Source organism: Silurus meridionalis, chromosome 16 (genome assembly GCF_014805685.1).
Source record: "Silurus meridionalis isolate SWU-2019-XX chromosome 16, ASM1480568v1, whole genome shotgun sequence".
In the NCBI taxonomy this organism is placed as follows: domain Eukaryota; kingdom Metazoa; phylum Chordata; class Actinopteri; order Siluriformes; family Siluridae; genus Silurus; species Silurus meridionalis.
This window is the reverse complement of record NC_060899.1, coordinates 4,186,095-4,200,094: the sequence shown is the minus strand read 5'-3', so window position 1 is coordinate 4,200,094 and position 14,000 is coordinate 4,186,095. Positions and strand designations below refer to the sequence as shown.

The following is a 14,000-nucleotide window of genomic DNA, read 5'->3' as shown; positions in this document are numbered from 1 at the left end:
ACACACACACAATGTAGAAAGATGATAAAGCAGTTCACTGCATGTCGTACTCTGTTCGCATGTGTAGGTGACAAATACATTTTGATTTAATATACACAAACCTCTGGGCTACCAAAAAAAAAAAAAAAAAAAAAAAAAAAAAGGCACTAGAGTCACCTTGTAAACTTAACTCTGATTTGATTTAGTCTGAACTACTGTTTAATCTAGGTACACATTTTCATTAACACTACAAAGTCTCTAAGTGAACAATTACTGCTTTTTGCTAAACATGAGACATGATTAAACTTTCAGATCTCCTGGTGACAAAACTGCAATTTTGATTGTATAATAGCTACAGATTAAAATATATCTATATACACACACACACACACAGACACACATTATATATATATATTATATATATAAATAAATAAAAATAAAATAAATTGCACTAGCTGGCAGAGTCTGGCTCATTCAAGTTTCTCAGTGTCCTTTCAGGCAGTTTTAATGATTTTCTCATAAAAGATTACTCACTCAATTGAATTCACTATCAAATGTTTCCAAACTGAAGACCAGTCCTTTAGGACAGAACAGACTCCAATACATTCAACTGGATTGTGCATTGAGTAGAATACTAAGAGTGCAATTTTTAGTCAACCGAGTGTGGATTTTTACCGATATCTAATTTGTATCATTTGCCCATAACCGATTAGTCAATTGATTGAAGGACTGGGTCAGGAAGACGAGCTAAAAGAAATGAATATTCTAATTATAATAAATAAATCTAATAGTGCTCTTTGTACTACACTAACAGCAGGTATAGTCAATGATTCGCCACTAGAGGCCGCTCTCGTAATAAAAGTCGACCTTTTCAGCCACAATCAACTAAGCATAGCGATTAAATTGTCAAATATGAATAATCGGTCATTTGTAAACAATGATTTAAAGACCACACCAAAATGTTCTAGCACACCTTTAATACATTACAAAAAAAAGAGAGGAGGAAATGCTAAGACAGTTCAGGTTACACGAACAGAGTAATGAGAAAATATGGTACAATAGTTCACAATTTAATAGATCAGTCGTAAACAAGCGTCCAAGTCTGAGTGTAGAACAATCGACTGCCAGGGGGCAGGGAACAGATTTAAAAAAAAAAAAAAAAAGAAAAAGAAAAAGAAGGAAGCCCACAACTTTAAAAAGCTGTTAAAACAAAGGAAAGCAATAAAAAAAATGTATAAAAAAAGAGAATATTATGTACAGTTCATTTTGCGAATTTATAGACGAAAACGGTCAGAGAAGTTTGGAGACTGGGGCGTAGTGAGAGCCACCTCGCTGTGCTTCAGCTCAACTGGCTTGTAATGTCGGATTGGCTGGGCTTTATGCACCTTTAGAAGCAAGACAAAAATATAATGGTTGGCAATTGCACTCAATTTGAATTCAAGCTTAGTTACACAGAAACGGCATCAGGTTCGTTCTGCTGGACAGTGGAAACTACAGGAAATGGGGACATACCTGCTCTCTCCGTAATCTGGCGATTTCGTCCTTCTCACGCTCCTCTTGCTCTCTGGCTTGTTGCTCCGCCATCTGCGCCCTGAGAGCCGCCTCTTCCTTTAGATTCCTCTCAAACTCCAGCCGCTCTTTGGCCCGCCGCTCCGTCGAAAGCTGGAAACCTTCGGCAACTATAGAATGGGTAGTATCGGCTTGAGAATAAATAAGAGATGACCAAACGGATTGGCAAAGTAGAGAGAAGAAAAAGCAGAGAATAGTCGGGGGAAATTGGAAGAGGTGGACAGTTAGGGTAGCAAGCTCGGCATGGACCGCACAGACAAAACCAGTGAAGCAGAACCAGCAGTGAGGTGTCGAGTATCAAAACGGGCAGCTGTGAACCATTTTGCTATACAATTTCCATATGCAACATACCCAAGATGGAACGAGATTCTTTCTTGGGCATGAAAGGTTTCTTGTGAACGACTGTGTTGGGCTTCGCCTTGAAACAGGCTGCATCTGCTTGCTGCTTCAACTCATCCTTCATCTAGAAAAGACAAAAAAAAAGGGGAAACCTTTTAGTGGAGGTCAACAGATTCAGCGGTTTTACCGAAAAATCCAGAAAAATTAAACGCGGTAACCATACAGGTAGTTTTTCCAGGTTGCGGCCAAAAGGGTATGCAGTCATTAAACAGTATGAGAGTGGCCTCTAGAGGCGAATCACTATTACCACATACTCTGTGCTTTATGATACCAAGAGAAACAGCCTCACTGGACACCATGCACACCAGTTTTGCGATCTCCATTATAATTTGGCCATCCCAAGTCTTTTTTTTATTATTCAGTTTGGATGCAACTATTTAGTGTTATGCTACCTTTCCTTCTTTTGCACAATTGTCACCAACACTGGACTGGTGCTTTAATACCGGCACATGAACACTTTAGTGACAATCACTCTGGGACACTAGACTACTGTCATTATCGGTCATTTAAACATCTGTAATTCTTGTATACATTTTATAACTTTTGACCCTTATTTTATAGTTATGCTTTATAAAGTAATACAAAATATTTCATGCTGCACAGTCATGAAAAGCATTTCACTAAATGTCGTGTGAATGCGTGACTTCATTTATTACACTATCATGATTTAGTACTACTTAACATGGAGCGTTATATATTGGTTGATTAATCGGTTATCAGCAACCTAGCTATTGGTAAAATTGGTTGATCTCTACCAACACCTGAAATCAGCAGGCATCTCCTTCATGCACTGGATTTAGCACTTATAGGGAATGTCTATTCGCTACCACGGAGTTCTGTTCGGAAACCACGAAAGGTAGAATGTGAAGGAAAAAAAAAAGTACCATTTGCTCCCAACGTTCGCTCTTCACAGATCCGCGCTCATCCACCAACAGATTAAACGGAGCAGGTTTGGTAGGTTCGATTACTTTCTTTTCTGGAAGGTTCACTTCATCAAAGTGGGGCAGAAGTCTAGCTTTAAACTTGGGCACCTGAAAAAAAAAAAAGTTTATTCAAATACATGGCATGTAATCTCTTTTCTTGAATAGTGATATCAAAAGGAGTCCACTGCAGAGGGCCACAGTTCAATACACAGTTAAGGAAATGTTACCTCTTCATTTCTCAACTCTTCCAGTTTTTTTTCCTTCTGAGCCCTGCGTTCTTGCTCACGCTGCTCGAAAGAGAAAGGACATGTTTCTACGTGGTTCTTTGCTGCAGGTTTGAGGTGGAAGGGTACGAAGTGGGGTACAGGAAGTGCCTTCAGAGGAGCTGGTGCCTTCACCTGTGAATGCATGTCCATACACATTAAAGAAAAGAAAAAAAAAAAAAAAAAAAAAAAAAAAAAAAGGAAAGTTCTTATTAATTCTTATGTTAATCCAAAACTGGGTTGTACCTCTTCGGTCTTGCGTTCCACACGCACTCGGTTCTTGAGGGCAAAAGCAGGAGATTCAGGGACAGTAGGTTTCAGGACTTTCTTCTCTGGAACACCCTATGGTAAAACATTTTTAGAAAGAGTCCTTTTGAATATAATAGACTGAAAGACAAACAAAACAACTGCCAAATGGCCACCTAGAAAATCTACTTCCTGGTAGACAAACCATTTTCCGTCAGCCCAAAGCATTTTATATATATAAAACCGTATACAGAAAAGTATGGTATGAATAATTTTCCCCTCTTACCACAACCTCCTCCAGGATACGGGTTGGTAAAGGTTTGGAATGGAAGGTGTGGTCTTCCGGTTCCTCCTTTTTCTTAGCGGCATGTCGGTCCTGCAGACGTTTCTCCACCTCCAGCTGGAAACCCTCTGGACGAGTTGCTTCTTTAGGAGCAGGTTTCTTTGGAGCCATGGCCCCTTCGAGGATTTTGCGATTGAGCTCTAAAGCTTTGAACTTAAACCTGAGAACGGAAAAGGATGGACCTTCTGTAGGTTTGGTCGCACACAAGTTTCCTAAATGTAAAATAAAAGATGTATTTTGATAGCAAGGGGTTTAAATGATACATACTGCTGGAGTTTTTCTGCTTCTTCTGCCTCGAGCTCAGCAGTGCTCTTCACCGTAGGAGGGCGGCTCCTCTGGCGGGTCAAAAGCTGAGGGGTATGAGGGTGAGTAACCTTGGGCTTCTCGGTCCTCACTGGTGAAGGGCCTGAGGACAAAGCAAATCAAATCTTCCTTTCTTTACTATGGCATAAAAGTTTGGGAAACAGATCAGAGAAAGGATTTAATCTGTACACGACGAGTGCTTGTTAGATACATTAACCAGCACAAAGAACCATAGTTTTGACTCACCCCTTTCCTGACTCTGCCGGCTGCGCAGATGATAACGGGTTGGGGTGCGCTTCTGAAACAGTTCGATCTGCTCAGCCATGGACACGTAGGAACTGGTTTCCTCCAGCTTCCTCTTGTTGCCACTGGAGAGATTGAAGGGCTTGGGGACCGTGCTGCCCTTATGAGCCTTTAACTGTAAAAACCAATCGGAAATGATCTCGCAAGTTTGAAGAGTTGCTACGGTTCTGTTTAAAGCTTTAAGGAATCATTTTCTCTCCCCCTCTGCCAGAGATTAAAAAAAATTGAATTAAATAAATGTCACCAAAAGATTCTCCATCATAGAGAGTGACTTGTGGCTGCTGGTTAAATTACTGTACATTATTCAGGAGCAGAATCCATTTTGACCAATTAAAGTAAAAATACTAAGATCAAACAGCATTTACTAATTAGAGTTTTAACAATTCTCTTAAATCGCCCTCTCTGGTTTGGATGAAAGACAACTTGTTTAAAAAGGGGGGGGAAAAGGGGGCTTGCATTAATAAATAAATATTAACATGCTACTAAACTACTTGCTACCAAAACACCCACTTAGAATTGACAAAGAAAAGTAACATTTAATTTTTTTAAATCATATTAGCTGCTTATAGGGACCTTCACTTTTTTTTTTTAGCCTTACACACCTGACCTAGGTGTTCCCCACAATCCCGCTCTTAGCTCAGATACTCACGGGTGAGGAAGGGTGCTTGCGCAGTTGTGAAGTGAAGTCACACTGTTTATATGAAGTCTCAGAACCGTCCGTGTGGTTTTTCAGTCTGTTATCGGAGCGGAAGTTGAATTCTTTGGGAATGGTGGAGGAAAGAACTTGTTTCTTAGGAGGCTGACCTTTACGGAAAGACGGTTAAGAAGTCATCAGGTTTAACCAAAAATGTTAAATACATTCACACCAGCAAATGGTTGCATACTCACTTCCTGCCAGCGCAGCTCTGAAGCTGGCTTCATTCCTCTTGCGCTGCTCCGCCACCTCTTTCTGTAGAGCCTCGATGCGCTCCAGCTCCTGCTGCTCTGTGCTCTTCTGCCTGCAGGTCAGAAAGTAAAGCGAGTGAATGACTATCGTATCTGTCGCTTGACAAATATTCGAGCTTAACATTGCTGCCGCTTACTGGTGGGCAGAGGCAGTAGCTGCAGAAACAGCAGCTGAAGGCATCTGCGGCTTGTTCTTTAGCCTGATGCTGCGTCTGGCCGCAGCAGTGCTACGACGAACTTGCTTTGTACCTGTTGAGCTTCTGCAGAGAAAAAACAAAACAAAACCAAACCCCACATATTTAGCAACATTTCCTTATTATATACAAATTAAAAATATCACTGGCCATAAAAGTATATAGGCACAGAAACGTGCGACACGTTTATAACAGCCTACCATCGGTTATCACAACCCATTTTGCAGTCACCATTAACCCTGTGCACCACACCTACAATAAACTCAGTTTTACCTTCTCGGTGGATGGAGAATGGTTCTTCTTGGATTTGGAATAACTCTGTAAACATCAACAGCACCTCTAGCTGAACACTGAAATAAATCCACACTCACTTTCTATTCCAGAGATGGTCTTACCTTCTCTTTTTCATCACCGGAGGCGTCGAAGGAGCTTGAGGTCGGTCTTTGACCACAGGACGCTTCAATACTCTGGAGTGGGGAGGGATTATTAACAGAAATTAAGTCTGACAGTCAGTCTACTGGACTATGCAAGCAGATTTTTAGAACGGTGGTTAAAATCAACAGAATACTTCAGAACACGTGGCCTCAATACCACCTGATTTGAGTTACGAAATTTGTACCAGCATGAAGGTGTCAATTACCCTGAGTGAATACTTGGTTTAAAAAGAAAATGCTTTGTACCTGCGTGGCTGAGCTGGAACACTCTTCTGAGCCTGACTAGGAGCTCCTGCCTGTCTCCCGTCTCCCCATGACGTCACAATGTTAGATGTAGATTCTGGAGCAGTCCTTTCAGGGACATCATCTGGGAGGGTCAAGGAAAGAGGCACCCGGTGTTTAAATGTGAACATTCAAAATCGTAATAAACTATTGTACAATTCTCATTTAAATAGAATCGAATCCACACTATACAAGTTTTACCTGCTGACTTGGTCACAGCCACATGGACCATGGGTGAGACAATGGCTTTAGGCAGATCCCCACTGTGCATTCCATCAAAAGGTTTTGGCCCCCTCAAGGGGGTTATGAGTTGCTCCATTTCCCCATTTTTTTCTGGGGCAGCCATTATTTCTAAAAGAGGACAAGGGAGAAAAGCTGATACACAACATATCCAGTAGAGAAATTTTGTTTTAGAAACCACTACATAACCCAACACAAGCTTTGTGTCTACTACAAGCATAAAAACACTGCATACAAAAAAAAAAAAAAAAAAACCCTAATAAGGACCTCAAAAACTTATAGGTTTTAAAACAATTAAAATCCACTTGGTCATTCTTTTTCAAGCATCCTACATGTCAAACCATTTATATGTTCACTTCAGCTTTTCATTCTGAGAAATCTTCCCTTAGGAAGACACAGACACACACACACTTCATTTGAAGATGTTGGACATCTGTTCAAATCCCACCACCATTAAAGCTACCACTGCTGGGCCCTTAAGTAAGGCCCTTAACTGTTGCTCTGGATAAAAAGGCATCTGGGTGTCCAAATGCAGCAAAATTAAACCTTTTTTAAATGAAATTTAGAGGGATAAATAGATTTGTGGAGGCTGTAAATAATTACCAGGTTACTTTCAAAGGCAAAAAAAGACATGATGCAAAAAAAACGACATATTAATCTTCTAAAAAATAATATTTAACATACCAAACCACTGATCTGCATTATCTTCAGAATCAGGGCTAAAATCGTGCATTACATGAGACGGGGCATCGAATGAGTACGGATCAGCAGAGTCTCCAGGCTGCTGGGTGTCCATCTTCTAAACCCGAGGAGTCTGCAAAAGCAGATGGGTTAGCTACTCAAATAGCTATCGAACTAATACAAAATTTAATAAAAATCTCAATAAAATGAATCAGTTGTCTTTCCTACATTTATAGAACAATAGTTAAAAGGTGGATTAACGCCCTCGTGCGTGTCTAATTAGTGCACGAGCCCCGCGTTACAACAGAAGATGGAGGACATACACACAAACTGCCGTTACAAACTACCTACATTACTAAAGCGTATAAATACACCATCATCCCGAAATCAATTCAATCGTTTCTTACCCTCGAAATAATCTTCTATCACCGCTGGATCGTGTCAGCAAACAAAACACAAAACCGAATCAGCACCAACTGGAGCCAACGACCGCGTCCGAAACCCAACAGTCCGAATGAGTTTGAATATCAGCGCCGTTGGTTGCGCGTTTAAAAATCAACCAATGGCGAAGACGTACTGCGTGAACTCGTGTTCCTATTGGTCACGTCAAATGAGCGCTTTGCATCACGTGATCTCCCTCTTCCTCCTCCACTAAAGATTACCTACTTCCGGGGTATTTAAAAAACACAATTGGGGTAATAATGTTATGTTATGGCACGTTTTATGCATTTTTTTGTTGTTGTTTATCCTGAATAGTTATTTAAATGCTGGCTATAATTATTTCTGCAACAAAACAAGTTAAAAGAATAATATTATATATAAAGGATAATATTCACCAGTCACTTGCAGGCTTTTTTTTTTTTTTATGGTTTCTGTGGCCTACTTTTTTTTGTAGGTCCTCCTAAATCTAAATGGTAGTAAATCATATCACACCAGAGGGAAAATTAATCAATTACATAAATCATTATACCTTTCTGAAAGAATTAAAGCCAACACATTATAAATGCAATCATGTGTTCAAAATTGAATCCTTTCTAAAATGTTCGCAGATCCTCATCATAACACTATTGTATATTAAGTGAGACTTGCTCTGATTGTTTACACGCATGGAAAGCCCATCTATGGTAATCATCAAATATCGATAGATCAAATTAATGGTGACACTTCGTGATCCTTCCCCCAGACTTTTGCCACAAAGTTGGAAGCGTTCAATTTCCTACGAAGTCTTTCTATGCTGAAGAATTACATCCCTTCACTGAAACTAAGAGCCAAATTATATAGTTTATGTCATATATTTATTTCCAGCTCATTTTTGTCCCGTTTAAGTAATAAATATGGGTTAGAATTTAATTTTCACCATTGATTTAGCTTCTACTGAAAAAAAAATCTTCAGCAAGGTTGGTAGTGAATAATTTGAGGCCCTACACAGAGCCCTGACCCCAACCATACTGACTTGATCAAGCCTTCTCTCCTGAAATGAGTAATCAATCTCAACAATCCTCTAGGGGTTAAAAGGCAGTCATATTCCAAAATCTACTGAAAAGCCTTCATTGAAAAAAGAGGATTATTATTAGAAAAAAGGGGACTAAATTTAAAATGGGATGCCCAACTCATTATAAAAAAAAGTTTTGGTATTATTTATTCTTAATAACCATAAGTACTTGTTTAGAAACTTCCAAATGCTTCCAACCCAACCATACTTTTCAACTTTACACTGCAGACTTCCCAGTACAGATCTGCTACCTTCCAAAACGACTGGTGGCTTGCTGGGTGCTTGAATATTAACATTTTCATCCACTAATAAACAAAAAGGAACGACTGATTTTGCAAAATGTAGTTGAGTGAAAAGTAGTGAAGTTTCCGCAAATGCAAACCCTTCAGTGAAGTACAGAGAAGCAAAAAAAAATAAGCTACTTAAGTACAGTAACAAATTACATTTACTTCATTACGGTCCACCACTGGGCAAGACGAAGAGTACATGGACCCCTATGGTTACAGATCAACATTGTACAATAAACCTCAATACCAAGAGGACCACAACCAGCCACATAAGCATCATAGGTCTGGACGCTGAGGTGGCAGACCTTGGAGTCAATACAAGCTGAGCAAAAAGAGGAAACACTGTAAATTCTAAGCCATTTTGGACAATTAACAGCATTCTCTCCATAACATGATGGAGCTTTAGTAGAAAATGCCTTTAGTTTGGCTGTTAAAAAGGAGCCATACAAAAACAGCTCATTGTTTTGTCGTCTGAATGTTCAGGTTGGTGACTTTGTTACAGGAGACCACTCATTACTGAGCTGAAATATTACACGAAAACCAAACAAACAACCTGCAGAGGCACCGCTTAACGTTTATTGAACCTAATTCAACCAACTGTGATATTATATCCCACATTTAAATAAAGCACAATGTAAAACGCCAACGTGACACATTTTAATGACATCTTGTGCAAATATGATTTTATAGATAAAGTGTAAAACCAATAATAAATCAAGGTTATGGTACAAGTCAACACAGTGACCTCGACATACTGGAGATTGCATGCAAGGGATTTAAGAGGATTCAGTTGCAAACCAAATGAAAACAGTACAATAAAATCTAAATGTATAAAATAAAAAAATAAAAAAAATAAAAAGAATGACAGAAAAGTATATATTATTTATAAGGAATTTGCTCTCATGTTCTGTGTTTCACATCTTCTGGATCATCACCTGGAATTTACCTGAAATGAGAAGAACAAAATCATATGTTAGTGTGTGACAGTAAGCTGCAAGAAAAATCATATTCGGTCAGTGATCACAAATTCTCAAAAAAGATATATAATATGAATAAAAATCTGTTATTCTGCTCTGCCTCTCTTTCTTTCTATCGCTCTCTCGCAATTTCCTTCTCCATCTTGTGTCTATATCCTGTTCCTCTGTCTTCATCTCACATATTCATTTTCTCTCCTTCTCATCCGTTCATCTCTCGCAATCCTCTCTCTTTTTTTTTTAGCTCTCAGGCTCCATCCAGTTTTCTTCTCTGTCTTTTTCTCAGTCACCCCCTTTCTCTATCTTGTCTTCGTCAATATCTTCTCCTTTATGTATGTCTCAGTCGCCACCTTCTTTCTCTTTGTCTCTCAGCTTCTATCCTGTTTCTCTCCATCTTAATATTTCTCTATCGCACTCTGACATCTGACTGAAAACTTTCTCTCCTTCCTGTCTCTCTCTCCAACACTATCTCAATCTCCATCCTGCCTTTTTTTGTGTCTCTCCCCACATCCTTTCTCCCTCTTTCTCCTTATCCCTTAGAATCCATGTTTTCTCTTTCTCCCTCCCTACACTCCGTCTTCTTCTTCTTCTTCTCTCTCTCTCTCTCACTCACTCAATCTCGAAACCTGTCTCAGTCTCATTCTTGTACTGGTCTCCACCCTGTCCCTCTCTTCGTCTCTATCCTGTCTGTCTGTCTCTCTCAAAATCCATCCTGTCTTTGTGTCTCTCCCCATATCTGTCAAAATCTCTCTCTCTATCCTCTCTCTGCTTCTCTTTAAACAAATGATCCCCTCCCTCTCTCAATCTCCAATCTGTCTCAGTCTCCAGTCTATCCCTCTTTATGTCTCCATCCTCTCTTTCTGTCTCTCTCGCTCTCCAGTCTCTTGCCAGTGTGAATATCTGTGAGTGTGTTTGTGTAACTATATAAACTGTTCTCCGTACAAGCAGGCATGACGGACACCTCAGCCGTGACGATGCTCTTCACACCGAGGTTGTAGAGTCCGCCTCTCACCAGGCCGCAGGTAAACGCCAAATACTGCACAGGATGAAACGAACGTCAAGTTTTAGTCACGAAATGAGACGGTGTGTGTTTTCAGTCAAGGTTTGTGAAATGCAGTCATTTTAGTGTAACAAAAAAAAAGAAAAAACAGTACCTTTGGAGCATGTTCCAGATACTGTTTACCAGCAGACAGTTGGGACAATAACCGGAACTTGTTATCCTGTAGGACATAAATACCCTGGGAAGAAGAAGAGAGAGAGTTGAACGTTGAACGTGAGTGTAATTAAACATTAATTCCTTGTGTATCCGATGTAATATGAATGTACATAAGATATTACTGTGTCAATACAAGTTTCACTACTGGTTAACCGTGAGAAGAAACGATGATGATGATGATGATGATTTAAGTCGAACTGATTGCACACACCTGGTGATTTGTTCTCAGGTTATCGATCTGCTTCTTAAACACGCAAGTCCAGAAATCTTTGCAGATGAACTTCATGACGTCGAGCTCGTCTTTAAAACGCGCCGTTTCTTTGGTGAACCTACAGAGAAGGTAGAGACGTCAACCAGCTCCGTGATCACATAGAATTGGATTCAAGGGTTTGCAGTTTGAAGCGGGTTTTTTTTTTTTTTGTATGTTAGGCCTTGTCACATTTTCATTGAAAAACCCATATTTTTCTCTCCGTTTTGGCTTTTCGTCGACACCAAGACAGAGTTTTTAGTCGGTTAAAAAAAACAACAACTTTGGCTTCTCCCATTAGGGGTCGCCACAGCGGATCATTAGTCTTCATACCCCCCTGTCCTCTCCATCTGCCTCTTTCACACCAACTACCTGCATGTCTTCCCTCACCACATCCATAAACCTCCTCCTTGGTCTTCCTCTTTTCCTCCTTCCTGGTGTCTCCATCCTCAGCATTCTCCTACTGATATACCCCATGTCCCTCCTCTGCACATGTCCAAACCATCTCAATCTCGCCTCCCTCACCTTGTCTCCAAAACGTGCTACATGCGCTGTCCCTCTAATAAACTCATTTCTAATCCTGTCAATCCTCCAGGTAGCACCGTTAGACTCGAAACCTTTTGATGCCACCTTGAAATTGTAAATCGCTCTGAATCAGGGCGTCTTTGGAATTATAGCGTTTGCCATAATTGTATCAAGTATTGTTGCCCCTCATCTATGACATAAAGGGTCAAATTAAAGGTCCTCCATGGGCCGACTTTGGCCCTCAGACCCTAGTTTGGGCGTCTCCGTCCCTTCAATCTTCACTTGCCTTTCAATGAGACCTTGTCCCACCCGAAATCCCATGTTCTCCAGCTTTGAAACGCACCGTCCATTTTCCTAAACACATACAAAATTATTATTATACATGTCTAATCAAAAAAACTTTTTTTTTTGCAGGTAGACTGCAGTCAAGGTGTGGAAACATCTCAGCAATGATCAAAAGATTTGGGAGGCAAATGAACTCATTTTTAAGTGTTGTAAAGGGTCTGAATACTTATGTACATGTGATATTTAAAAAATAGAGACAAACATTTCTAATATTCTGATTTCACAACATCAATTTTTGTAGTATCAGACTGCAACATAACATTGAACACATTATTTGTGTGTATATATATATATATATATATATATATATATATATATATATATACATATACACATATTTGTAATCTTTACAATAATAATAAAAATAAACTTACATTTTCTCCTCCTTCTGTGTTGTTCACATACTGCAATAGTTCATTATGGAGGAACTGAAAAAGAGCCTCGTCTGCCATTTTCTGCAAATTAACCGGCTAATGTATGGATATCATGTGTAGCTTTTAAACGCAAACAACAAACGAGACATAAATACAAATAAATACAAAACAAAATGTTTACTTTCTTATTGTATATATCTATATTTGCTTCCTAAATGTGTGTGTATGTAAAACACCTCAGTAGCGCCCCTATCCAGCAACCCAATGGCGGAAATCCAAATAGCGTCTACTTTCCTGCACAAGTGCACTACATAGTGTGTATAACTCATCAGCCTACACGCCCTACGTAGTGCACTATATGTTTACTACAGAGTCTTTTGAGAGTCATCCAAGGGTCCTTGACTTGGGTTTCCTGCTTGCTTTAAGCTGTCCGTGCACATGCCTGTTTGGTACATACATCAATTATTAATATATAGTTTATTTCCAACAATTATTGTTATGATTTAGTAATAATAATCAGCGAACAAATTAAACACATAATATGAGTAATGTTAAAAATATTATAAAGCTGTAGCCCAGAACGTTTGCTTTTCAAATGAACTGAAACAAATATGCTGATTTGTTCAAAAGTTAATGTCTGAATACTTCTTCTTCTTCCTGCTTCTTTCGGCTTCTCCCATTAGGGGGCGCCACAGCTGATCATCTGTCTCCATACCCCCCTGTCCTCTACATCTGCCTCTTTCAAACCAACTACCTGCATGTTCTCCCTCACCACATCCATAAACCTCCTCATTGGTCTTCCTCTTTTCCTCCTTCCTGGTGGCTCCATCCTCAGCATCCTCCTACTGATATACCCCATGTCCCTCCTCTGCACATGTCCAAAACATCTCAATCACACCTCCCTCACTTTCTCTCCAAAACGTCCTACATGTGCTGTCCCTCTAATAAACTCATTTCTAATCCTGTCCATCGTCGTCACTTCTAACAAAAACCTCAACATCTTCATCTCTGCTACCTCCAGCTCCACCTCCTGTCTTTTACTCAATGCCACTTTCTCTAAACCATACAACATCTCAGGTCTCACCACAGTCCTATAAACTTTCCTTTTCACTCTTCTATCACATGGGTGGTGTTAAACATATATTTTAACACCACCCATATTATGTGTTTGAAATTGGTCACTTATTATTATTACTTAATCATAACAAGAATAGTTGGAAATAAACTATATATTAATAATTGATCTATGTAGATCGCCAAATTCTTTTTTTTTGTATCCAACTTCAATAAATGCTGTTTCTCAAAGTTATTGTAATTTATTCGAGCTCTTTTTGGACTGAAAATGAGGCCAGCATTGCTAAAAAAAATGTCATAGGAAAGTGCTGAGCCTTAATGACATCTTCAACAGAGGTGCAAAATTAGTATTTGTATTGCTC

At 39.5% G+C, this 14,000-nt stretch overlaps 2 protein-coding genes across 4 annotated transcripts; both read right to left on the bottom strand.

Moving 5' to 3' along the window:
- Window positions 1–939: 939 nt before the first annotated feature.
- Window positions 940–7,643, bottom strand: tpx2 (TPX2 microtubule nucleation factor). 3 transcript variants are annotated; one of them, XM_046868826.1, is made up of 18 exons: window positions 7,512–7,643; window positions 7,108–7,237; window positions 6,385–6,534; window positions 6,148–6,268; window positions 5,863–5,934; window positions 5,741–5,785; window positions 5,411–5,533; window positions 5,217–5,326; window positions 4,978–5,132; window positions 4,272–4,443; window positions 3,990–4,128; window positions 3,666–3,882; window positions 3,380–3,475; window positions 3,098–3,268; window positions 2,832–2,978; window positions 1,900–2,011; window positions 1,492–1,679; window positions 940–1,364 (listed from the first exon to the last, which is right to left on the bottom strand). In XM_046868826.1, the coding sequence occupies exons 2-18, from the start codon at window positions 7,217–7,219 to the stop codon at window positions 1,254–1,256; spliced, it is 2,241 nt and encodes a 746-aa protein (XP_046724782.1). In that variant the 5' UTR covers window positions 7,220–7,237; window positions 7,512–7,643; the 3' UTR covers window positions 940–1,253. The 3 variants fall into 3 exon arrangements, with proteins under 3 accessions (XP_046724782.1, XP_046724783.1, XP_046724784.1); XM_046868827.1 differs by having other exon boundaries at window positions 1,492–1,658; XM_046868828.1 differs by lacking the exon at window positions 5,741–5,785.
- A 1,794-nt stretch (window positions 7,644–9,437) lies between these two features.
- On the bottom strand, window positions 9,438–12,858 carry trappc6b (trafficking protein particle complex subunit 6B). Its single transcript, XM_046868955.1, has 6 exons — window positions 12,565–12,858; window positions 12,132–12,199; window positions 11,285–11,402; window positions 11,012–11,095; window positions 10,800–10,893; window positions 9,438–9,829 (listed from the first exon to the last, which is right to left on the bottom strand). Exons 1-6 carry the CDS (start codon window positions 12,640–12,642, stop codon window positions 9,798–9,800), a joined length of 474 nt encoding a protein of 157 aa, XP_046724911.1. The 5' UTR covers window positions 12,643–12,858; the 3' UTR covers window positions 9,438–9,797.
- Window positions 12,859–14,000: the final 1,142 nt, after the last annotated feature.